Source organism: Capra hircus, chromosome 22, assembly GCF_001704415.2.
Source record: "Capra hircus breed San Clemente chromosome 22, ASM170441v1, whole genome shotgun sequence".
In the NCBI taxonomy this organism is placed as follows: Eukaryota; Metazoa; Chordata; class Mammalia; order Artiodactyla; family Bovidae; genus Capra; species Capra hircus.
The window spans coordinates 10,733,821-10,757,899 of NC_030829.1; the positions used below are offsets into that span (position 1 = coordinate 10,733,821).

Sequence of the window (24,079 nt, forward strand, 5' to 3'; positions counted from 1 at the left end):
TATTTGTTTGAATTTTCATGACAAATGATAAGTTATGACAAGTTATTTAGACTTTTGAGGTGTCTCATGGTTCATTTCTTTTTTTGTGCCTCTGGACCTGTTTTTGAGAATAATGACATTTCTTGCTTCTGACAAGTCAGCTTCTGTTAAATCAGATACCTGCTTGTGGCTGTCTTCCTGTTTAGCCTGTTATAGCAAACACTTGTCCTGTCTTCATTACTCAAATCTGATCAATATTCCAGTGCCAAATGTCCTTTTAGCACAAAGGTTATTGCAAGATTTATAAGAGCAAGGAGTGGTCTGGACTGCTTTGTACAACAAATGATGGCAATTATCAAGACAAATGAAAAGATGTTAGGATGGGCAGGCCTATTAGCAGGGCAGTCAGAAGAGAGAATGATTTGTCTGCCAAATTTTGAAAGAAGGAGTTTTCAACCAATAAGTGACGTATTACTTTTGCAGCCTTGTCTGTTTTCTGCCAAGGTCAAGGCAAATGGATACCTTACATTAGTTAGTTACTGATATATTGGACAGTTATTTTTTTCCCCTCCCTTCAGAAATAGATTATAGTTGAACACTTTACTCCAAAGAAGAACTGTTGTGGTTTTCAGCCTGATGTGTAGGGGATGTGCAGGTTTGCTAACTAGGACAGAGAACCATCTTGACTTGACCAGCTCATTGCAAGGAGCTGGGGGAGGAAAAAACTCATACTTCTTTTGATCAGTAAGTGTCTAGCTAGTTGAGTTGTGGTGTGCATAAAGCTGGTTTATATTGGATATTTTCTGGAAATTAAATCCTAGTATGGAAGTCTTAGAACATAGATTCTGTATTATAGTTCAGTCAAAATGCTGTCACACACCTCAATGTTGCTTAAACCTTGGAATCCTAGTTTAAGGGTCAGCTTGACGAGCTTTATGGGGTGGGGATAAGAGGACTAAAGGTGGGAAAAGTGATCGTAGGAATAGTGAGCAGGTTTAAAAAGGGCTTGGAGTTAAAAGTGAGGCATGAATGGAAGTTTTCAGAGCACAGAAATGAATGACAATAAAAATAGTGGTTTATGTTTTAGAAAATATATGGGTGTTTGCTTCTTCCACAGAGGTAGTTTGCAATATCATGTTGTTTCTTTACTGCATTCTTTTTGAGATGTTTGTTAACATAATATATCTTTTTTTATTCCAAAGGCTCGTGAAGAAGAAATGACTGCAAAAGTAATGGACTTGCAGACTCAATTTGAGGACCTGCAGAAGAAATACCAGCAAAGGCTAGAGCAGGAGGAGACTCCCAGCAGCGATAAAGTGAGGGGACCTGGACTGGGCTTTACTCAGTCCTTGAAAACATTGTCGTTTTTGTTGACTCGCCTCCTACTATGCACACCTACCTCATCTAACCCTAACAAAAATCTTTGAAGAGAGAAGTTGTAGCCTCTCTTTATAGAGTGTGAAACTAAATTTCAAAGAGATTAAATAAAATGTTGGAGCTCACACAGTAAGTGTTGTATTGGGAATATAAATCCACTCTGCAGACTTCAAAACCTAGGTGTTTCTGTGATACCAAAGCTTCTCAGGCTTCCCTGTGGAAAGGACAGCAGAGGACAGTTAACCTTGTAGCCCTGGGGCAGAGCCAAAAACGGTCCATGGAATGTATCTCAGTTTTAGATTTTTATATTTTGTGCTAAAAATTAATATACATTTTATATTCTGCTTTATAATATATCCTTATTTGTAGTCGCATAAAAATGTTTTTTGTTATATACCTTTGAGAAAAACAATGTTTTCTCCTCAGTTGTAGATGCAAGGGGATTATTTTGGAAAATTGGGCTCAATTCAAAGAGATCTGGCACTACATATCTAGGCTTTTTTATAATCCCAGTCTTTATGTAAAAATGATGCTATGAAAGATGGACCATGTTTACCCTGTGGCTTCTTGACCTGCTGTGCACCCCAGCAAATGCATATCCTCAGGGCTTGTGAGCCCTCATTCAGAGCCCAGGGCAGTGTGCCGTCCTCCTCCTGATATGTTCTAACTCATCTAGTGTGATCTTCATAGCACTGTCAAGAGGCCTTGGGAGAGGTGGATGCTGTTCATGGCTTCATCCTCCAGGGTTACAGAGGAGTCACTGCAGAAGTCAGCGACCAGATAGTAATTTTCTAGATAACCAGTTGCATGGATCAGTTTTCCAAAATGGAGAGAAAAGGACTTTATAAACGGCTCTGGAGAAGGAACTGGCAACCCACTCCAGTATTCTTGCCTGGGAAATCTCATGGACAGAGGAGCCTGACGGCTTGCAGTCCATGGGGTCAAAAAAGAGCTGCACGTGACTGAGTGACTAAGCAACAGCAAGACAGCTCTACCATGCTGGGCCACGTGGTGCACGGATTCTGGGTTTTAGCAATGAGGGAGTTTCCTTTCTTTGTTCAGGAGCTACTAGTTACATTTAATAGTTACTTTTTTTTAATTTTAAAATTTTTTGCCACTTGGTCACTATTTGAATACACTTGTTACTGTTAAATGTTGCTTCCTATGAGATGGATATGTGTATTGTACTCTCTAAGGTGTTCTTCTCCTCAGTATCAAATTAAGTACTAATGTTGTATAAGGTGGCCTTGAGACCTGTGTCAAGATGTCAAGAGTATTGAAACGCTGTGAAATTAGTATTCAGGAGGTCTTTTGAGTCCTTTAACTTATAGCATAAGAAAGGAGAGAATATCCTTAATTTTTATTCCTGCTCTAAAAAATGTTTTTCTATTTTATTCTTTTTGAATTTTTATTCTTTTCCTTCTTGAGCATCTTCGGTGCTTCTGAGAGGTCTTGACCTGGTATATCAGTGTTGAGCTGGGTGAGAAATAATTTGTGATTATTGCATACAGTGGATTCCCAGAAATGGTCCTTTAGAATTTTCCCTAAAGAGCCCATATGTTATAAATAGATGTTAATGTGTTTAGTTTTTTAAAATTGTACGAATAATAGATAAATATATTCTTGTTGTAAAAAAATAAAAGTCAGATAATACAGATGTATATAGATAAACTGTTCCTGGTGGGTGCCTTCTTTTCCCAAGTGGTCATCATTCTTAGGAGTTTCACAAGTGACCTTCTAGTCATTTTTCTTTATGTTTACCTGAGTTTATGTATATTTACCTCTGGAGGAGGAAATGGAAACGCCTCTCAGTATTCTTGCCTGGAAAATTCCATGGACAGGAGTCTGTCAGGCTACAGTCCATGGGGTCGCAAGAGTGGGATACAACTGAGCAACTGAGTGCACACATGTATATTTACATTGTAATAGTTTATATAGCAACATAGACCAGGTTTAAAAGCAAGTAGTTAAAGTTGTTTCATCTCAAATCTAACCACTCTATTAAGACTGTAACACTGAATTTTTGTTTTCCTTGTAATTTCATATTGTTCCATTTTGTTGTTTCTTGTAGATTTTAGTGCATGGACTTATTTCTTTTTTTTTTTTTTCTTTTCTATTTTTAGGTAACAATTATGGAGTTACAGGTAAGACTAGTTTTTCATTGAATTTGAGTGAAGGTAATCCATTTTCAGGAGCATTCTGTATTTTAAGTTATAATATGAAGAGACTTGTTTTAACATGGAAAAACTTACCAGGCAGTATAGAAGTGTGTCCAAGTGATGATGAAACCCATAGTCTCAGATCTGACCTTTTGTTCTTTCAGACACAACTAGCACAGAAGACTACTCTAATCAGTGACTCAAAGTTGAAAGAGCAGGAGTTCAGAGAACAGGTACAGGTCTAATCAGTGCTTTTTATTTTGAAGTGACTTCCTTGACTTATATTAGTATATTCTTGGAACTCATTTAGCTAATTTTTAAAAAAGAACTGATTGAATACTCATTTAATAGTTGGTTTTCCAATCTTGTCTCACACAGGAAATTTTATTTCTAAATCTGAAAGTGCTGGAGGATATCTTTATAAATTTGTGATCATGTATATTTAAACAAGAACATTTGCATCCTGTTATTCTAGTGCTTAACATTTTGGATAACAATTTGTATTTAATTTGTAATGACTTAAGTTCTATAAAAGAAGCTTTTATCAGAGGGAAAGTACATTAACATCAGTCTTTACTGCTTTTTCCTAGTGGTTACAGTGTCTTGGTTTAATATTATTTGTCCATACGTTATCTAGTGATTAAATTTAAATGGGATCATGTGTGTACACCTAGAAGGATGCACAAGCATGCAGACACTGGTGTATGTATTCCTGTGGTGCGTGGTACTTAAGTCTTTTTCCAGACTCTGGAGGAAGAGTGACCTAAGTCAACTGGCTGAGTTTGAAGACTAAGTCTTTAGGAGTTTTCCAGTTTTTTACAATTCATATGTACATATAAATGTTGATAATTGTTGAAACTAGGTGATGAGCATTAACTGTAGTATACTTTCTGTATTTGAGTATGTTTGAAACTTTTCATAATATATTTTTTAAAATTCCCAAAGATAGATACTAAGTCCCAGTGTTACCTTATTATTTTTTTTCCTAGTGTTTTTGCTTTTCTCATCTATCTCAAGTTTACTGCTTTAAAATTCTCTTCTCTTAGCACACTCAAGTCTTCAAACTGTCCTAGCATAACAATTTTTGTACTGATTATTTTTATAGTAGTAAACACATAAAATTGACCATTTTAATCATTTTAAAGTACACAGTTAATTGACATTTAGTTCATTCACAGTGTTCTGAAACCAGAACATTTCATGACCCTCAAAAGAAAAAACCCTGTACCCATTAAGCATTCATTCCCCATTACCTCCTCCCCAGTATCTCACAACCACTAATCTGCTTTTTATGCCTGTGGATTTACCTATTCCGAATATTTTATATAAATGTGCTTAGTTGTTCAGTTGTGTCTGACTGTTTGCGAGCTCATGAACTATAGCCCACGAGATTCCTCTGTCCGTGGGGATTCCCCAAGCAAGAATACTAGAGTGGGTTGCCATGCCCTGCTCCAGGCATGCTCAACTACTCAAAATACCTATTTTCTTGAGTATTTTATATAAATGGAATCATATAATACATGACCTTTCTAACCTAGCCTCTTTCACTTAGCATAGTGTTTTTAGGGTTCATCTGTGTTGTAATATTCGTTAGTACTTCACTCCTTCTGTGGAGTAATGATATTTCATTTTATGGATGATCCTACGATTTGTTCATCAGTTGATGTATGTTTGGATTGTTTCTTGTTGCTATTCAGTCACTAAGTCATGTCTGACTCTTTTACTCCATGGACTGCAGCATGCCAGGCTTCCCTGTCCTCTCTATCTCCTGGGCTTTGCTCAAATTCATGTCCATTGAGTCAGTGATGCTATGTAACCAGCTCATCCTCTGCTGCTGCCTTCTCCTTTTGCCTTCAGTCTTTCCTCGCATCAGGGTCTTTTCCAATGAGCTGGCTCTTCACATCAGGTGGCCAAAGTATTGAAGCTTCAGCATCAGTCCTTCCAGTGAACAGTCAGGGTTGATTTCCTTTAGGATTGACTGGTTTTATCTCCTTGCAGTCCAAGGGACTCTCAGAAGTCTTTTCCAGTACCACAATTCAAAAGCATCAGTTCTTCAGTGCTCAGCCTTCTTTATGGTCAGCTCTTACACCCGTGCATGACAACTGGAAAAACCATAGGTTTGACTATATGGACCTTTGTTGGCAAAGTGACATCTCTGCTTCTTAATACGCTGGATTGTTCTCCCTTTTGCTGGTTGTGCATAGTGCTGCTAGGAACACTTTTTACAAGTTTTAGTTTGAACACCTCTTTCCTTCTTTTGAGTTATGTACTCAGTAATGGGATTGCTAGATCATATGGAAGTTACTTGTTTAGCTCTTTGAAGAGCCTTCAAATGGTTTTACATTGTGGATACTATTTTACATTCTGATCAGTAAAGTATAAGAATTTCAATTTCTTCACATCCTCCCTAGCAGGTGTTTTGATTATAGCTATCCTGGGTGGTATGAAGTGCTATCTCATTATGGTTATAATTTGTATTTCCCTAATGACTGATGATGTTAAGCATCTTATCATTTGTGTATCTTCTTTAGCGCAATGTTTTTTGTTCATTTTTAACTTAGGTTATTTGTTTTTTGTTGTTGCTGAATTTGTAAATCTTCTTTATATATTCTAGATATGAGTACCTTAATAGATAGATGATTTGCAAATATTTTCTCCCATTCTGTGGGTTTTCTTCAATTTCTTGATAATGTGCTTTGAGGCACAGAAATTTTATGTTTTTCCTTTTGTCTCTGCCTTTGGTATCGTATCTGAGAAACCATATGTATTAATTTCCTTTTGTCTATATTCTGTATTCCACATTAAAAAAAATCTAGTGGCTATGGCAGTTTTTTTTAAACATTATTTCCATATGAATCTTGAGATTGAAATATTTGTTATTTTTAGATTCACAATTTAGAAGATCGTTTGAAGAAATATGAGAAGAATGTATATACAACAACTGTAGGGACACCTTACAAAGGTAGGAATTATCTCTCATCATGTTACCCATGCGTATCTTGTGTTGGGGGACTTCTGGATGATTTTTATTTTTGTCTTTGCTGATCTCATTCTTTAGAAGGAATATATGTAAATTAATCAATAACAGCTAGTTTTATGGAAAGAATAATAGTAATCTAAAGCAAAATTAATGTGTATTTGTTGTTTGGAAAAAAATCAGTGTTGCCATGTATAAGTGAAACTGCAGGTCCCCACTTTGTTCTCAACTTTCCAGATGGACCTAGTTTACGATTTGCATATATTTTTCCAGACTCTTCTGTGTATATGCAAACATTTAGAATTTCCACTACATGTACCATATAAACACAGAGTTACATATTTTAAATGCTTCTGGTTTTGTTTTGTTTTTACTAATTACAGTAATACTAATTGCTATGTTTAAACCAGGATTTAAGGAGAAAAGAATTTCATAAAAATAACTTATTTCAAAGTGGCGAAGGATGATTTGAAAGTATTATTGTCTTGACTTAAATTATGTATGCTGCTTACAAAGAATTCTGAAGATGAGCTTGAGTCTTTATGTAGTTGTTCCCTTGAGATAGTCATGACTTTGAATAATCTTGTAACAATTTCCCATTCTCAGTTGCACAGCCTCGCTGTATTAAGAGTAGTTTTATTTTGCTAAATGTTTTGTAAATCTTTCTGCTTTTTCCTGTAAGGCACTCAGGCATGAATCTAAGCCATTTCACATTCTTTTGTGTTTTTGAAAACTCTTATGTTATGAAATAGCATAAGATATTATACAGTTTTTAATTAAACAAGGACTTGCTTTAGATTCTTTCCAAAACACACTTCAAAAAGATGAGAAAACCAACATGGATGTTTCCTATGGCTCATTGCAGAGAAGACTCTTGGTTCAGAGACTGTTTTCCATAGCTAAGTCAACATATGTGATTCTTAGCATAGAACTGCTGAATTGGTGCCCAGCAGTACATAAAGAATATAGTATTGATTCTTTTTTTTTTGTTTCAACTTAAGGATTTCATACTTAATCTTTCTTTTTTTTCAGTTTTAAATTGTAAAATGAACACAAATGTACAGTTTTTTAATAGCTGACACACATACAGTACTAAGTGTTAGGCACTGTTATAAAATAGTTTGTCTATCAGTTCACTTATTCCTGTCAACAATCCTAGCAATCTGGTTGAATTTGCACATTAATCTCTTTGCTGTGCTTTTAGATAGTTCTTAGTGCAGAAGGCTTTTCAGATTACCTAGTGTGCCATTGTACTGGAAGTGAATGTGAGTTTAGACTTCACATAACACAGAATTATGAATTTATTCAGATTAAAGTTTTTCATACTATGATTTCATATACTTGAACTGTATTTATTCTTTATTTTTAAATTGAAATGGAGCTTGATCTAATAGATGAACTATATATTTTGTGACAGTCTTAAGATATTGAAGCAAAGTATTCGAAAACCACTAAAATGGCATTACTACTTAATGCATTTAAAGTTATTTTATCTACCTTATGTTTCAAAACAGTTTAGAAAACTTGATTTAAACTTCAGTGCTTTTAGGTTTGGAATACTAGAAAAACTAAAATACTATTCTGAGCTACTGAACTCCTTAACAAAGTAAAAATAATTGTTCATTTTAATCACCATAGACTGTCTGAAGCCAACCAAATAGTATTTGGGAGAGAAATACTGGTTTTAAGGAATCTTCGTATTCCCTAGGCCTCGTCTTTTTAAATTGTCATGCCAGAAAGATGAAGCAGAAGAAGGGCAAGGCTTGGAGGAGAGGGAAGATGTGAGAAGTAAAACTGCTGCAATAATACTTGTTTTCTCTTCTAAAGGAAAAATACCAGTTGGAATGCTATATGCATTATCATTTAGAATGTATATACATATCGTAATGCAATCTAATACAATACAGTTGATACAAGAGTAAAGCCTCTCTCTTTGTTGCTTTGTTTTTTAGTTTATCTTTTTCTAAGTGCTAAGTAGCTTATCTGGTTTTCTCTTTACAGTTTAATCTGTTTGTTTGTTTGACAGGTGGCAATTTGTACCATACTGATGTTTCGCTCTTTGGAGAACCTACTGAGTTTGAGTATTTGCGCAAAGTGCTTTTTGAGTATATGATGGGTCGTGAGACTAAGGTATAAATCGTGTCTGGTGATTTGTCATATGGTTTAATTTAGAAGGAACTGTATCCCATTTTTAATAAACATATTGATGTTGTGTGTTTACTGCTAGCAGACCATATGTGCTGATAGTAGGCAATAGGTAATTGTGTTATTGCTCTGAGTTTGCAAAAGTGAGTTGGCAAATCTTGCTTATATTTATTACATTTATAAAATATTAATTTAAAAATACTGATTGTTGATGCTAAATAATAACGATAAAAATTTCATTAACTTAATACTTTGTGAAGCATGTGGCTATTTTTGACTTTGGATCTTAAGATTAGGAGATGCAATTTCATTTTCATGGAGACTTAAGGGTAGTGTGGATAGTATTGGAAATGGTCCTAATTAAGAACGACTATGTAGGGTTATTTAGAAATATTGTACTTTGGTCAGTGTAAGAAAGTTATTCTTGTACATATAAAATATTGATCATTTAAAAATGACCACACTGCATAGGTAATAATGCTTGGTTAATTTGTTTTCTAGGATGTTAAATTTGCTCTAAGTTCCCTTATAGTGTGGAGTCTAGTCTTATTGTTAACTTGTATCCCTGCAGTGTTTTTAAAAGCCTTATATTGGACATTTTGTAAATACATCTTTAATTGAATTAAATATACTTAGGGAAATTCATGAGCCTTTCTTAAAATTTTTCATTTGAAGCAATTTCTGCTTTTGATACTGTTTCCACTTTTTACCTTCATGAATTTTTACATTGTCCTTATATGTTAGCTGAGAATGGAATAATGAGTTTTCTAAGAAACAGTCAGTCAGTGTTTTAATTTATGGGTCTGTGGGAGTTACTAAGTGCTAAATTCAGGAATTAAGACAGTTCAGGGGTTGTTTTGGCAAATAAGACCTAAAAATAAGGGCATAAAAAATCTCTTAAAAGAATATTAAGAATTTATAGGTTGTAGATTCTGCTAAACATCAGGAGTTACAGGGCTAGAGATCGTTTGAGTCCTTGATACAACAGAAATGTAATTTCAGTGTATGAGATAGTTCAAGTTGAAGAAATATCCAGTGTGATCCTGAATGTGCATCATAGGATGGATGTATTAATTCACAGTAATTCAGTGCCTTTTTTTCTTAAGAACTTTTTTTTTTAAATCAAAGGATATCTAAAACTGAATTTTCTCCTTATCTTTAAAAAACAAAGCTAATGAAATGTAACTTTCTGTTAGTATGCCCTTGTTGGATAGCAGCCTGTATTTGAGGTGGCTTAGGTATAGTGACCTTGTTATTGCAGGGAAAGGGGAAAGCATTTGTTTAAGAAAAATAGCCTCTCAGAAGTTTAGCTCCTTTGGTGTATTTGTGAGTTTAAAGCTATGATCCCAGAGTTGTTGCTAAATTAGTTATTTAGCCTTTTCTCAATCTATGAAATGAGGGTGTGACTGCCTCAGCCTGTGTGTCCTGGAGGTTGTAAGCAGGTATGGGGTGAGATCCTTTCAGAGTCTGATTCCTAAAGAAAGGCCCAGCCCAGCAGGAATTACCTTCTGGGGTGGGGCCAGATCAGCCAGGTCTCAACCTGTGCTTTCGGAGCTCTGCAGTTATCCTGGGCCGTGATCCTGGAGGCAGGTTATAAGGGATGTTTTTGAGGCCCGGGCAGCTAGGGATCTGTGCTGAGGTGGCTCCCTATGAGCTGTATCTTCAGCATTCAGTGTCCTTTCCTGGTTACTAAGAATGAGTAGTCTTTTATTCTGCCATCACATGTTATAAGTCAATATTGAAAACTGTAGTAGAAACTCAGTTTAATTTATTGCATATTTATCGAACACTTCCTGTATGTGGCCTGATGTTTATTGCCATGATGAATCTGGAGATGAAAATGGATACCATCCCTACTTTTAAGCTGTTTTACCATAGAGTGGGAAGGTGGAGCTGTTCTCACTAGGCACAGTGTGATGCAGAGTGTAGCAAGGGCTCTGAAAAGGAGCATCCCCATATTTACTTGTGGGGAGGTCAGGGGCATCCTGGGGAAGGAGGTGTGTATACAGGCCTTTACAAGGGGGCATAAATTTTGATAGATGAGCTCAGAGAGGAGGAAAGCCCAGACAGAAAGTCCTAGACAGGAAAGTGAGTGTGGGCTTTGGAATGACAGGGAGTCTGCACCAACTAAAGCACTGCCTCTGTGGTGCGGAAGTGACTCTGCTTAGGGCTGCAGGTGTAGACCGCCTGGAGTATTTCAGAATTCTACCTGTAGGTTATTGGAGGGTGGCCCTGAAAAGTTTCAAGCAAGAGTTGACACCCTCAAGGGTAGACACGGTGTCTGTTTTTAGACGTTTCTTTTGTTGATTTTCCCAGTTTCTATATATTAACAAAGAATTTGAAATGGAGACCAGGCTGTGGTTTTAGAATGAGCCAGGATACATGAATGGCCTTTGTGATTTGATCGTCATCTGCCGTTGTTTCTTGTCCAGCAGGATCTGTATGTCATCCCACCTGTCTTTCTTCATCTGCCTGTGCACACAGTGTTCCTTACTTTATGAGGCAGATGATTTTTTTAAAGACCACATGTGTGATACACATTCTTACAGTATGAAGTTAAGTAAACTCCTCTCTTTCTTCTGTCCTGGCACTTTTTCCCCTTGGATTTTGATCCTTCATGCTATTTTTGGTACTTAGATTCAGCCTGTTCTCCTTTTCAATAGAAAGTGTTTCTCATTCTATCCTTTATTGAATTCGCTCCCTAAGGAAAACCTGGTAGGAGAGGCCACTTCTAAACCAGGTGGCTCATTTGAACTTTTCCTTACTTCCCAGGGCCTGAGGATATTGTATGTAGAGTAGACAGGCTGATTTCTTTCCCATGGTATGGCAGAGAACCTGGGCTTTCCATTAAAGCCAGGGAAGAGCTGTAAGTCTTTGCTGGGTAACCAGCTGCAAATTCAGCATCGCTGATGAGTTTAGAGGTGGGTTTCCCATTTAATGTTTTTAGAAGTGTGATGAGGCAACTAGCCACAGTTCTTTTTTTTTTTTTTGACAGACATGCTTGTGCATAAGTGTATAACATATATGGTTTCATAATGGGTATAAATGGACTTTGGGGTCTTTCGAACTTGATAAGCCAAATTTACAGAGTGTTAATAAAAAGAATATTAAAACAATTAGTACTGCTTATTTCTCTTGCCATTTCATGCCACATATATGCTTGGTTTCTAGACTTCAGTTTAGCACAGAAGATTCTATTCTGTCTAGGCAATATAGTTTAAAGGGTGAGGATTTTTGTAAAATGCCTTTGGTATTCTCTAGGAACTAAATTGTATTAAAGGTATTTTTTTGATCATCAGGCTGGCAGAGGCAAAGATAAAGAAAGGAGAGTCAGACACTAAAATCTTGCTCTTTATGGTTTGGGGTTCGGGGTTGAAGAATAGTGTTAGTTAATACTAAAATAAGTATTAGAAATACATGAAGTGCCTTGCCTAGGCTTAACACATAATAGGAATTTTTAAAATGTTAGTTCTTTTCTAACATCTCCATTCTTCCTGGAAATAATTATGCTTTTCTCCTAATGCTGTGTGTTCCTAAAATTTTGGTTACCTATATTATGTCATCTTTTGCTCCGTGACCTTCTGCAGTCACACTTCCCTCCCTCCCTGCAGTCTGCCCAGAACACATGCACAGTCATGTAATATGAACACAGAATGTTAAGAGTCAGTTTCCTGGGTGAGCCTCCCATCCTCTGTAGCCCTACAGTAAGGAGCACTGCTCCTCATCCTCAGCAGAGCACTAGTACCTGAATTTGTATGTGAGCGCTGACCTTGTTATCCTACTTATTTCATAAGTGGTATCTTCTTTCCTCTCTGTCTCCCTCAAACCATCTCACCTTGATACAAAATAGGGAATTTCAGCCTTTGAGGAGAATTTTCCACGAGCTTATGGGTGACAGTCTGGCTTACGGTATATTTATTTAGATCTGCACAGTTTATGATCTTGTTTTGCAAGCCACCATGTGTAATGTTTTGATTCATCCTGTTTTCTACCAAACAAAACATCTTGTGTTTATTTAAAATGTAATTTGTATTTCTATTAGGCTGATGTGCTGCATGTCTTAAAAAAATACCTACAAGCATGTTCATGTTCATGCAGTAGCCCATGTTTACGAGATATATGATGTGATTTAGTTCAAGCTGAACTTGGGAGTATCTAATTCTGATTATTTAGAGCATATGTTTTGGCAATACATCACTTATTAGATAGATTTCTACAAATAAAAAGCCTTATAAAATGAATGAGTAATAAAGTTTCATTTTAATAAGACAGAGGGCCAAGAACAGAACTTTATATAGCTTCATGCTATTGTAAATACATCTTCTTAAAATAATATCAACCCAGGCATTGTGAGGGGTCCTTTCAAATTGAAATTCTGGGATTGACTGTTACTTCCTTGACCAATACCTTCACATCATACTTCTTTGGTCGTGGCTTCCATTGAGAGCACTAAAGAATTCCACTGGCAGCACATGTCAGAATGGGGTGAGAGTCATCCACTCTGCTGTCTAGTGACTGACTCTTGTCTTTCTTGTAGACCATGGCAAAGGTTATAACCACTGTGCTGAAGTTCCCGGATGATCAGACTCAGAAAATTTTGGAAAGGGAAGATGCTCGACTCATGGTAAGCTTTAAGTATAGGCTACAGATAGAAGATGACTGTATCTTGTCCGTTTACATTCTGTCTCATTTACAAAGACTGAGTTGGTAAGAGAAGTTTAAAAGTTTTCATCTTTATTGTAGTATAGCCTGAAAAATAAAACTACATTATGAATATTAAACTGAGGGCAAATCTGGCTGCCCTCAAGGAAAGAATAATCTTATTTAATGATATATATGAGGTTGACACTTACATGACTGTATGAGATTTCTGGAACTTGGGCTCTTTCTGGGAAGGACAGAAAAGGCATTTGTTCTGCTATGGTGAGTAATAGTTTTTTTAAACCAAATTATATCATGATGTAGGTGTTTGGTAGATTATAGTTCCTAAATCTATTTCAATTGATTTCCAAATGTAATAATTCTGAGTGAAAGAATTTAAGCATTTTTGAGCTTTTGGCCTATACCCTACAAGGGAAAGTATCGATAGATAATTGAATTATTGGGAAATTTTTCTGCGAAGTCAGCTATGATTGAAATGAAACAAATATACACTTCATAAATTATGCAAAATTCCCCTTGCCTAACTTCTTTTTGCTCTGCACCAATACCGGAATAAGATCCATCCTAAGCAGAGTATGAACTTTGTGATGTTTCCTGTCTGACCCCTAACTTTCTCTTTCTTCTGTCTTTTCTTGTCTTGCTAGTAGCCTGCAGGACTTGCACATCTTCCCCTGCAATTTCTTTACCTATTTTGTGAGGACAGTAGTGCTCTTCTTTTACTCTCCTATTTAAAGCAAACAAAGATCTACTCTTTAGTGATGGGTTAGCCCACGTCTGAGTGTCTCCAGTAAGAAGGACTAAGTCAATAAGTAATTACATCTCAAAGAATACCATCTTGTCTCTACAGACTGTGTGTGTTTCTTAAACAAATTCTGGCTTATCATGAGCCCAAATCGCCCTTTCTGTTGGGGTCGCAAATCTGTTCTGGTTCTAACCTGTGGAAGTCACCCAAAAACCCTGAGAGGGCCTGGATGGAAGGCTTTTATCCTACAGGCTAACCCCCGCCGCCGCCCCACGTCCCCCCACGCCCCTGGCCCCTGGCACTTATCAGCCCCCTTTGATGCTCCTTTCCTTTGTATGCCCTTCATCACTAGAGAGAATGTTGTTTTAAATTCTAGCAAACATCTAATTCTGTAACCTGTAGTTCATTCAGAGTGGTTTTCCTCTTCACTGAGTAAAAAACTGTCTTTATGAAAACAAAATCTCCAATGCAGTTTGAGCCTGTTGACATGATTCTGTCATTATGGTCCAGATGTTTTAGAAAATATTTTAAAATGAAGTAAATAGAAAGTTTTGTGTGTTTAAATCTTCGTTCATTCTCCTGTAGCCTCTACTTGATGATGAGGTATGGCCAGCCTCTCCTCTTACTGTTAGGCTGCAGTGTGTCAGGATTTGGAATGTAGCACAGACTCGTCCTAAGTCACTGCTTTGGCAAATGTGGTAGGACATTCGCCCTCACCATGTACCGTCCCCCACTTCCCCGCGGCCCCACCCGCAGCCCCACCGGTCCCCCACGTGCAGCCTTATTCGAATAGATTACATGTAAATAGTGAATCATGTAAAATGGGAACACGTGTACACCCATGGCTGATTCATGTCAATGTGTGGCAAAAACCACTACAATATTGTAAAGTAATTAGCCTCCAATTAAAATAAATAAATACAATTTAAAAAAACACAAAAAAACCTTTGAAGACAGATGGAAAAGTTTCTTTCTTTCTTGAGTTTAACTGAAAAGCAATCTTTGCAAAACTTTACATTGTTTATTCATGAATAAAGTGGTATTCATTCTAGATAGGGATGAATTGGTGACTGGTCCTTTCTAATTACTTATCCCAGAGGCTGACTGGCTCAGAAAGAAAGCCCCAGACTTCCACTACTATTTTAAGCAGTCTCATCCATCATTATCTTTTGCTTAATAAATGAGTTCAATTGACTCTTCTATTGATGCTTGTTATGGCAAATATAGGAAAATTGAAGACATGGAAGGTATGGTTGTTGACCTTGTGGAATCTTTCATTTTAGGCGGAGGGAAAAGCATCCATTCATTCATACATGAATAAAAGACATGGTTATGTAATATAATTCAAGTTATAAAAGCAAATGCTTAGGAAATTTGAAATGTTATAGTGAGCATGAAGTGAGGGAGATCCCAGAGATTACGTATACATCAATTTGATTAAACTTTTGTCAATATAAAGAGATTCTTGGTACTTGATAGAGTCATTCATGATTGTTGCCTTATTTGATGGAAAATTAAGATTATATGGAGAATGTGGCAGCCTAAGTCACATTGGCTTTAAGGTCACTGTCACTCATAAATGAATGATGGGAATCATTGTTTTGAACAAACCTCTTAAAGAAATGACAGCTAACTTCATGCACTGATGAGCTGTACCTGATGAGAGCGAAGCACTGCTAAGAACAGTAACTCCTCCTCTTCTGTAGAAGCATCCAATAGAAGGACATCTGAATGTGTAGAAAGCAAAGCTTGTTAGAAGTTTTCTAAATAGTCATTTTATTACTTAGTCACCTTAGCTTTAATTTAAATGTATGTTCCAGATGGGCCATTTATGCAGTTCGTTGTAACCACAGCTACAGTTTCTTCTCTGTTAAAATCAGCAGTGTTGACTGCTTTGTTATTTTAAATTTCGGGGCTGCAAAGCTGGTATAAGTAAGCCAAGCAAACCCTGCCACATTGCAGAGCTTTCTCCTCTGCCTGTTAGTAATTGGGGCGCTTGAGAGATGGTGCATTGCACTTTGTGCCGACAGTGTGGGCCACATCAGCGTTGGCATTATTTAACAGATACTGGAGGAGGGATACTGTCTAAAACCTTTGCTTTATAATCCTAATGATCATAAGTTTGCTCTCTGGCATGGATCAACAACTGTCCCTGAGTGCTCATAAGGTATTTTTCAGTATATCACCTCTGTACCATATGTATCTCCCTTCCCTTCAGTGAGTTTTATAGTCTTTGAGAAACCCCACAACAGTTATTTAATAAGTGGTTTCAGAGTTTAACCTAATTTCAAGAACATACTTTGTAGATGAGAAACTATTATCTGTTAAGTACAATTACATTGCTGAGCATAATTAGAGTCTGTTTTACTTAAGGATCACAATGTGGAGAAAAGGAATTCTCATCCTTCGTTTGACAAGTCTCAGAATCTCGGAGACTTGTTTCTTTACAGTGCCTTTGGTTCTTCACAAAACTAACATTATCTTGCTAGGATTATTGAAGAGCCAAAGTATGTTTACTGCCCCAGCTGGAGTTTTGTGATGATGGTGGGGCTAGTGGAGATGGTTCCTTAGCCACCATGTAGCAATGGGTAGGACTAGTCTTTCTTAGAAAATGAGACTTGGAAAGGTAAACTAATAATGTTCAAGATAAATCATGAAAGACCTCACTCAGTACGACAGTCAAGTCACTTTATGGGAAGGATACCTGCTCCAGCCATGTCCCATCTCCAGTCTCTGCACCTCCGAGTGTCAGCAGCTATGTTGTGGGGAGAACTAGCTCTCAACAGCTCAGCCCCTGGATGACTTTGAGCAGACAAACACTTTTCATATTTCTAGCCTTGCTTGGCAAAATTAATATGTTGGATTATTCTATCTGCAAGGTTTCTTTTCCTTTGAAGTATTAAGTTAGTAGTAAATTTTGAAGTTCTTTCAAGTGAGAAAAAAATGGTCTTATATGCAGGAGTCAGAAGTTAAAGACCATGCCAGATGCACACAGCATGTGTTCCCTAAGGAAGCCTTTTTACTCCTCTCAGTTTGTAGCATCTTGTGCCTGATACTTGATTTTGTGATGGGTGGGAGAAGGCAATGGCACCCTACTCCAGTACTCTTGCCTGGAAAATCCCATGGACGGAGCCTGGTGGGCTGCAGTCCATGGGGTCGCTAAGAGTCGGACACGACTGAGGGACTTCACTTTCACTTTTCACTTTCATGCATTGGAGAAGGAAATGGCAACCCACTCCAGTGTTCTTGCCTGGAGAATCCCAGAGAAGGGGGGGAGCCTGGTGGGCTGCCATCTGTGTGGTTGCACAGAGTCGGACACGACTGAAGCGACTTAGCAGCAGCAGCAGCAGCAGGTAATTTAAATGGCCAGAGTAGTTTCAGTTTCAGGATGGGAGCAATAGTGAATACACAAGTGTTTAGCTTATGTCATTGTCTAATTGAGTAAGATGGCCCTTACACCATCAGATTTTTTTTTTTCCGAGAAAGTCTTATTTATTTAGGATAATTACACTAAGAAAGTTTATTTTATTTATTTATTTATTTATTTTTTACCCTTTAAAAAAAAAAATTTTTATTTTTACTTTATTTTACTTTACAATACTGTATTGGTTTTGCCATACATTGACATGAATCCACCACGGGTGTACATGCGATCCCAAACATGAACCCCCCCTCCCACCTCCCTCCCCACGACATCCCTCTGGGTCATCCCCGTGCACCAGCACCAAGCATGCTGTATCCTGCATCGGACATAGACTGGCGATTCGATTCTTACATGATAGTATACATGTTTCAATGCCATTCTCCCAAATCATCCCACCCTCTCCCTCTCCCTCTGAGTCCAAAAGTCCGCTATACACATCTATGTCTTTTTTGCTGTCTTGCATACAGGGTCATCATTGCCATCTTTCTAAATTCCATATATATGTGTTAGTATACTGTATTGGTGTTTTTCTTTCTGGCTTACTTCACTCTGTATAATCAGCTCCAGTTTCATCCATCTCAACAGAACTGATTCAAATGTATTCTTTTTAACGGCTGAGTAATACTGCATTGTGTATATGTACCACAGCTTTCTTATTCATTCATCTGCTGATGGACATCTAGGTTGTCTCCATGACCTCTTGGGACTGAGAAGTTCTTTTGTTATTTAAAAAGTGGTTCTTCTAGAGTGCTAGCAAACTTAATGACATGTTTAAACTAAATGGCTGTTTTCTTTGACTCTGTTAAAAGAAAATTTTTCTATTCTATTGAATAAGATTTGGCTTGTTTTCATTTCCCATCTAATGTGGTCATTTTTAAAGGCCGACCTTCTGTTGACTTTGTTATTGCCTTGCTTTCATGCTGATCCTTTGTATTGCGTCAAATCCTCAATCAGTCGTTACTCTAGGCATAGTCTTGTACTTAGTGTTTCTCACTTCTCTCCCTTTGGTTGGAATTCCTTTAAAAAAATCTGCTCTGAATTAATAAAACCATCAGAACTTTTCAGCATCAATAGGTGTAAGTGTTCTCCATTCCAGTGGACATTTACGTTTTCCTTTGCATGGTCTCTGTAGCTGCATGCAAGGTGGATTCAAGAAACAGATGCACATAAAACCGATGCATAGTGAAAAACACTGCACCCGTAGACCATGTATTTGTTATCCTAAAAGTGGTTTTGCCTCTTAATTTTGTTCAGATTACATAGTATGTGATCATTGCAGAGAAACACTGCAGACAGTGCAGAAACATTGCTTAGAAAGGGAGACCTTGATGATCTTCAGCCTCCCAGCTCTTTCTTTCCACCCTGACAAGATCATGGTTGCTGTTGGTGTTGTGAACACCCCCAGCTTTATAATTACATAAGTATGTTTATTCCTCTATCATTTAGGTATTTGACTTTATAAAATGAGAGTGTGCAACAGCTTGCTTTTTTCACTTGTTTTTATATTCCACCTCATTAGAAACTGATGTACCTTCTTCTTTTGATTGATTGATATATGGATGTCCTCCAGTTGAGTTCATCAATTTCCTATCCATAGACATGTAGGTTATTTTAGTTTTTGAATACTTAACATTCATAGACACAGGGAACATACATATATATATATTTTTTGCATACTCCTGCAACTTTTCCAATAGGATGTTAGCCTTATTGTGTTGTGTATGTTGCAAATATTATTTTATAGTTTGTCTTTTGATTCTGTTGCTTCTTACTAACCACACATTAAATATAATTGATAAATAAAATGATGCTTCCAAGGTTGGTCACACTAAGAGTAGGCTCAGATCTTATAAACAATTTCTGTCTTTGCTGATACTGTTTTAAAGCAAACCAGGAAGTCAGTTAATAATCTTGGATTATGACCATGTTAAATAGAACATTGAATTTATTGCAAAAGGTTGCTACAGTTAAACTGTTTGCAGAGGTTGGGTCCCTTTGAAGGCAAACTTTGGTTTGGGTCATCATTCCTGAAACCATTTCCGAATAAGAGAGTTGTTCATTAATAAAATTAACATTTTTTAGGAGGGAAATTCAGTGTATGGATGCGCTGTATTCATGTTCATCAACATTTCCCCCCAAATTTTTGGTGGTAAAATGAAATTATGTAAATCAAATTGTAATGTATGCTTGAATGGAATTATGAAACAAATCCTTTTATAAACCAAATAATCATGACTTTATTATATCTAGCATATAAATATGTAATTAAGTATAAAGTACATCTATAATTGTGTTCTTTAAGTTCTGAGTAAAATCTCCATTGTGTAGTGTTATTTAGGATGGGAGGGAGTGATTATAGATTCCTTGGTCTGGGGATATGTGAGAAATTTAAGTACATTCAGTTTAATCCTTTGAAGTTCATAAATACATATAATCTCTGTGTTATGTTAAGTCTTAAAACTAACCCAATAAGCTTTTTTCTTCCTGGCTTTGTAGTATACTTCACCTCGCAGTGGTATCTTCTGAGTAACCATCAGTCTGTGCTTAGTTAGCATGTGGTGAGTGAAGAATAATATGTCTTGTGTCTTTTGTGCAAAAAATCAAATGCATTGCATGATACTAACCATTTTGCTGGAATTCTTTTGTTCTTTTGTTTAATGAAAATATGATTATGCTATGGATTAATACAGGGATTTTCTGTTAATTTTGCTTTAATATATAGATTAATAATCACCACCACCCATGTTATATAATTCTTGGAAATTTTAGTTCTTTAAATAGCAATTGAAAGTTTCAAAATTGCTGTTTGAAATTTTTCCCAAAAATCCTCCCCAAAATGTTTATGTATTTTATATTCCTTTTTGTGTTTTATTTCTTGAGAATGGTCTTCAAAGTTAATAAAGATTATGAGAGAGAAATGAAAAATCATTTTCTAGATAAGAGCGATGTTTCACGAATCCAGAATGTAAAATATTACACAGCTTGCTTAGAGTCAGGCTAGTCTGAAATAATGAGCACTAGTAAAGCTAATTTAAAAATAAATGGCAGTTTTATTACTTCTAGGGATCATGTATGTGAGTCACTCAGTTGTATCCAACTGTTTGCGACCCCACGGACAGTAGCCCGCCAGGTTCCTCTCTCCATGAAATTCTCCAGGCAAAATACTGGAGTGGGGTGCCATTCCCTGCTCCAAGGGAGCATGCAGTATAGCAAAATGACACGTTTGTCCTGAGGAGACCCGTAGGCAGCTGCTTCAGTTGAATGTGGCTGTTTCTAATCAATGTATTAGTGCAGTGAGGTGGAGGCATCTAACATGTTTGGACACACTTGATTGTCCTCACATTTAAACACCCCTCCCATCACCTCTACATACTATCCATGCTATTAGCATGATTTAGTACCCCCTAAAAATTTAGGGTATGTCTTTATCTCAAACTTTGCATGAATTTTCACAAGTGACAGGCTGAATCACAGTCAATAGAGCTTACTTATAATTAAAGATTCTCTGTGATTATTAATTCAACTAACATGCAACTAACAATATCAAGTTTTAAAATGTTAATATACAGTATTTTTTTAACCTTTTAAGTTCAAATATCCTTCCTGCCTACATTTGAATCTCATTTTTATTTTTAATGTGTATCAGTTAACTTGTTTGAGTGATTGTCTAAAGCTATCATTAGTCATGTAAATCCCATATCTAACTCAGTAAGTCCTCACCTTTACCTCTGTTTATAATATTATAAATACTGTCTCATGCTCCTTACTGCATTTAAATAGCATCATTTATCACTTAAAATGCTGCCATGTAGCATTTCTGTTGATTGATAACTTGATTGTCTTCTCAACTTTCAGTTAGAAAAATTTCAAGCAAGATTTGTTAAACTTAAGTAAACACTCATACACCCTTCACCTATATTTACCAGTTATTAACATTTTGCCAGATTTTCTCACTCTCACTCTTGCTTTCTCTCCATATATATATTTTCTCCTCTATGACATTTGACAGTTGCTTGCAAACATTGTGCTTATAAGCATTTGACAGTTACTTGCCAAACATAAATCAAATATCTTATTAAGTATCTTCAAGAATAAGGACCGTTTTCCTATATACTCACAATACAGTTGCCACTGTTCGGAAATTTAATAATTAACACAATGCTGTTATCTAATATATAGTAAATACTCACATTTCCCAGTTTTCCAAATAATGTCTCATAATTTTTAAAATTCCAGGATCCACTGGGAGATTGCATTTTGTCGTCATGTTCTTCAGGTCTCTTTTGAACTAGAACAGTCCTCCCAGCCTTTTCTTGGTCTCTCACGACATTGACATTGTGCAACATTATTGAATCACACATGAACTTCTGTTCCTGCAACAGTGCAAGCTAACGGTCGAAAATAATAACTGAAAAGGGTTTTAAATATCACAGGAGATCTTTTTCTTATCTTCTCTAGATTTCTAGGACTACTGTGTATTGAATGAGTTTTATATTAATAAATAGTAAACTCTTGGAAATACATCCTGAGTGGTGGATTATAATAAAGTTGAGAAGACTTTATTACTTTCTCTGGAACTGAAAGATTCTCTCTGTTACTTAGTCTTCTTTGGTGGTTTATTTTTATGCATTTTTAACTTCATACTTGATTTGACCACTGGCTTTTAGAATCTTATCTAGAGAAATCTTATTAGGGAAGTTTAACATCATGTCTTATAAGCATATTAAGGTTTTAAAATTAAGTTTGTTAATTTCAGATGAGGCATACATAATTTTTTTCAAACCAAAAAGCAGTTGTCCCTTGCTGCTATGCCTAGCATCCTGGGAGAACCGTAATATATAGAAACATCAATAGAGAAGAAGGAAAAGCCCTTTCTCCTCTTCAGTCTAGCCTGCATCCTTGAGAGCTTCCTCCATGCTAGCGCTTACTCCTGGCCTCCTCTGATCATGGCCTGGCAGCCTTTGGTACATGCTGCAACGGTGCAGTTTCTGATTTCATATACAAATACTGCTTTCAGGACTGCTGACTAAAAGATCATTCTAAGGACTGTAATGTTTAGAAGATTCCTTCAGGATTTAATATTTAGAATATTTGTACTTCAGTCTTCAGACTATAGAATATAATTTTAATATAATTTAACTTGAAAAAATAAATCTCCCAAAAAGTTAGCTTTAAAAGTTTTTTGTTTTTTTTTTTTTCATTTCTTTTTTCTCCTCATCCTTTTTCTTTTCCAGTCATGGCTGCGACCTTCATCTTAAAGAAGTCGGGAGAGTGATGCTGGACAGACCTGGAAAACTGTGCACGTTTGCTGTTGTTAGTATGAAGCTGTATTCAGGGCCCCTCATGTAGCCAGAAGACAAAGAAAAATCTGACATTGGCCCTCGGAAAGATTGCAGACTGCCTTTAAAATAGATTATTATATCAGTGGAGAAACAATGATAGTTTTGGGGGTTATCAATTTTTTGTTGTTGTTATTGTTGGGAAGAGTTTTGTGTTGTTTAAAAGATATTTTGAATAACTTAATCTGATTTATGGGCTCACTTCATGTTCCTTTCTTCCATTCTTTTTGTCCCTCTTTTTAAAGAACTGCTTGACTTTCCTATTTATTTTTAGGGTGATTTTTTTTTTTAAAGACTTGTGCAATACATTTTGAGGTGAAATTTAGTGGATTTTTTTCTGATAAATTAGAGCATTTAATTGACTATTTTATCCAGATTGATTTGTTGAATATTTGCTAAAGACTAGTTCTTTAAGCTCTGACATATGATAAATCCAAATGGCAGTACCTCATTGTTTACTTAGCTTTTGTACTTATATTTTTCAGAGGAAAAAAATACTACTGTAAATTGTAAATAGCCAATACATAACTATCGTATGCAAATCTGTGACTGTTGGCAATGTCATCTCAGAACAGAAAAATAAAGTTTATTTACTGTATGAAATGTGCTTATTGTGTTTTTTCCTAAATTGAAATCTCTTTAAAGTAGTTTAGAATTTATGTTATGTCTGGGTGAATTATGATGAGGAACTGTTTGTCAAGAGCGCTTAATTGCTAAGTATTTGGAAAGATTTTTAATGCATTTAATCATGGAGTATTTTTCTAATATGTCAAAGCTTGTATGGGAGAATAGGCCTGTGTGTGTGTGTGTGTGTGTGTGTATACATGTTTACAATTATAATTATATTAAGGCCTATTAAAATTTCTGTGAAACTGCTTTTAATTGCATGATATTTTATCCTCAGGACACCATCATTTAACACCATGTTCTCTACTGTTGAACGTCTAGGGTGCTCATTTTGATTCAGTACTCCATGATGATCTGCCTGTCCATGTTGTAAGCGCACTGGAAAGAACAATCCAGGACCAACCCGTCTTTCTCTCAACAACCTTTGATTGCCAAACACGGACACACTTCAGAAGACCATGTGCCAGGTTTGTCTGGCACTCTTTCCCCAAACATTCCAAAGATATGATGTGTGGGCGAGCATTCGGAATCAGTATACTCTTATGAGCACTACATTTCAAAACTGAGCTTCACTCAGATCTGAAGTGTCAAAGACGCATTGAAATAGCAATGCCTGCAGCGGTGCTCCAGTGGGGGTGTAGGTGGGGG

The 24,079-nt window shown here is 36.4% G+C and overlaps 1 protein-coding gene across 5 annotated transcripts in view; it reads left to right on the forward strand.

Moving 5' to 3' along the window:
* GOLGA4 (golgin A4) overlaps positions 1 to 23,407 on the forward strand; it is a 104,116-nt gene extending 80,709 nt beyond the window's left edge. For 4 of the 5 annotated variants that reach the window (XM_005695547.3, XM_005695546.3, XM_005695543.3 and 1 more), the window contains 8 exons: positions 1,182 to 1,295; positions 3,480 to 3,500; positions 3,680 to 3,748; positions 6,402 to 6,477; positions 8,519 to 8,622; positions 13,175 to 13,261; positions 19,962 to 20,023; positions 22,700 to 23,407. In XM_005695547.3, coding sequence (XP_005695604.2) covers positions 1,182 to 1,295; positions 3,480 to 3,500; positions 3,680 to 3,748; positions 6,402 to 6,477; positions 8,519 to 8,622; positions 13,175 to 13,261; positions 19,962 to 19,991 — 501 coding nt within the window. In that variant the 3' untranslated portion in view covers positions 19,992 to 20,023; positions 22,700 to 23,407. The remainder of the gene's footprint in view (positions 1 to 1,181; positions 1,296 to 3,479; positions 3,501 to 3,679; positions 3,749 to 6,401; positions 6,478 to 8,518; positions 8,623 to 13,174; positions 13,262 to 19,961; positions 20,024 to 22,699) is intronic. The other variant, XM_005695544.2, reaches the window with a different exon arrangement.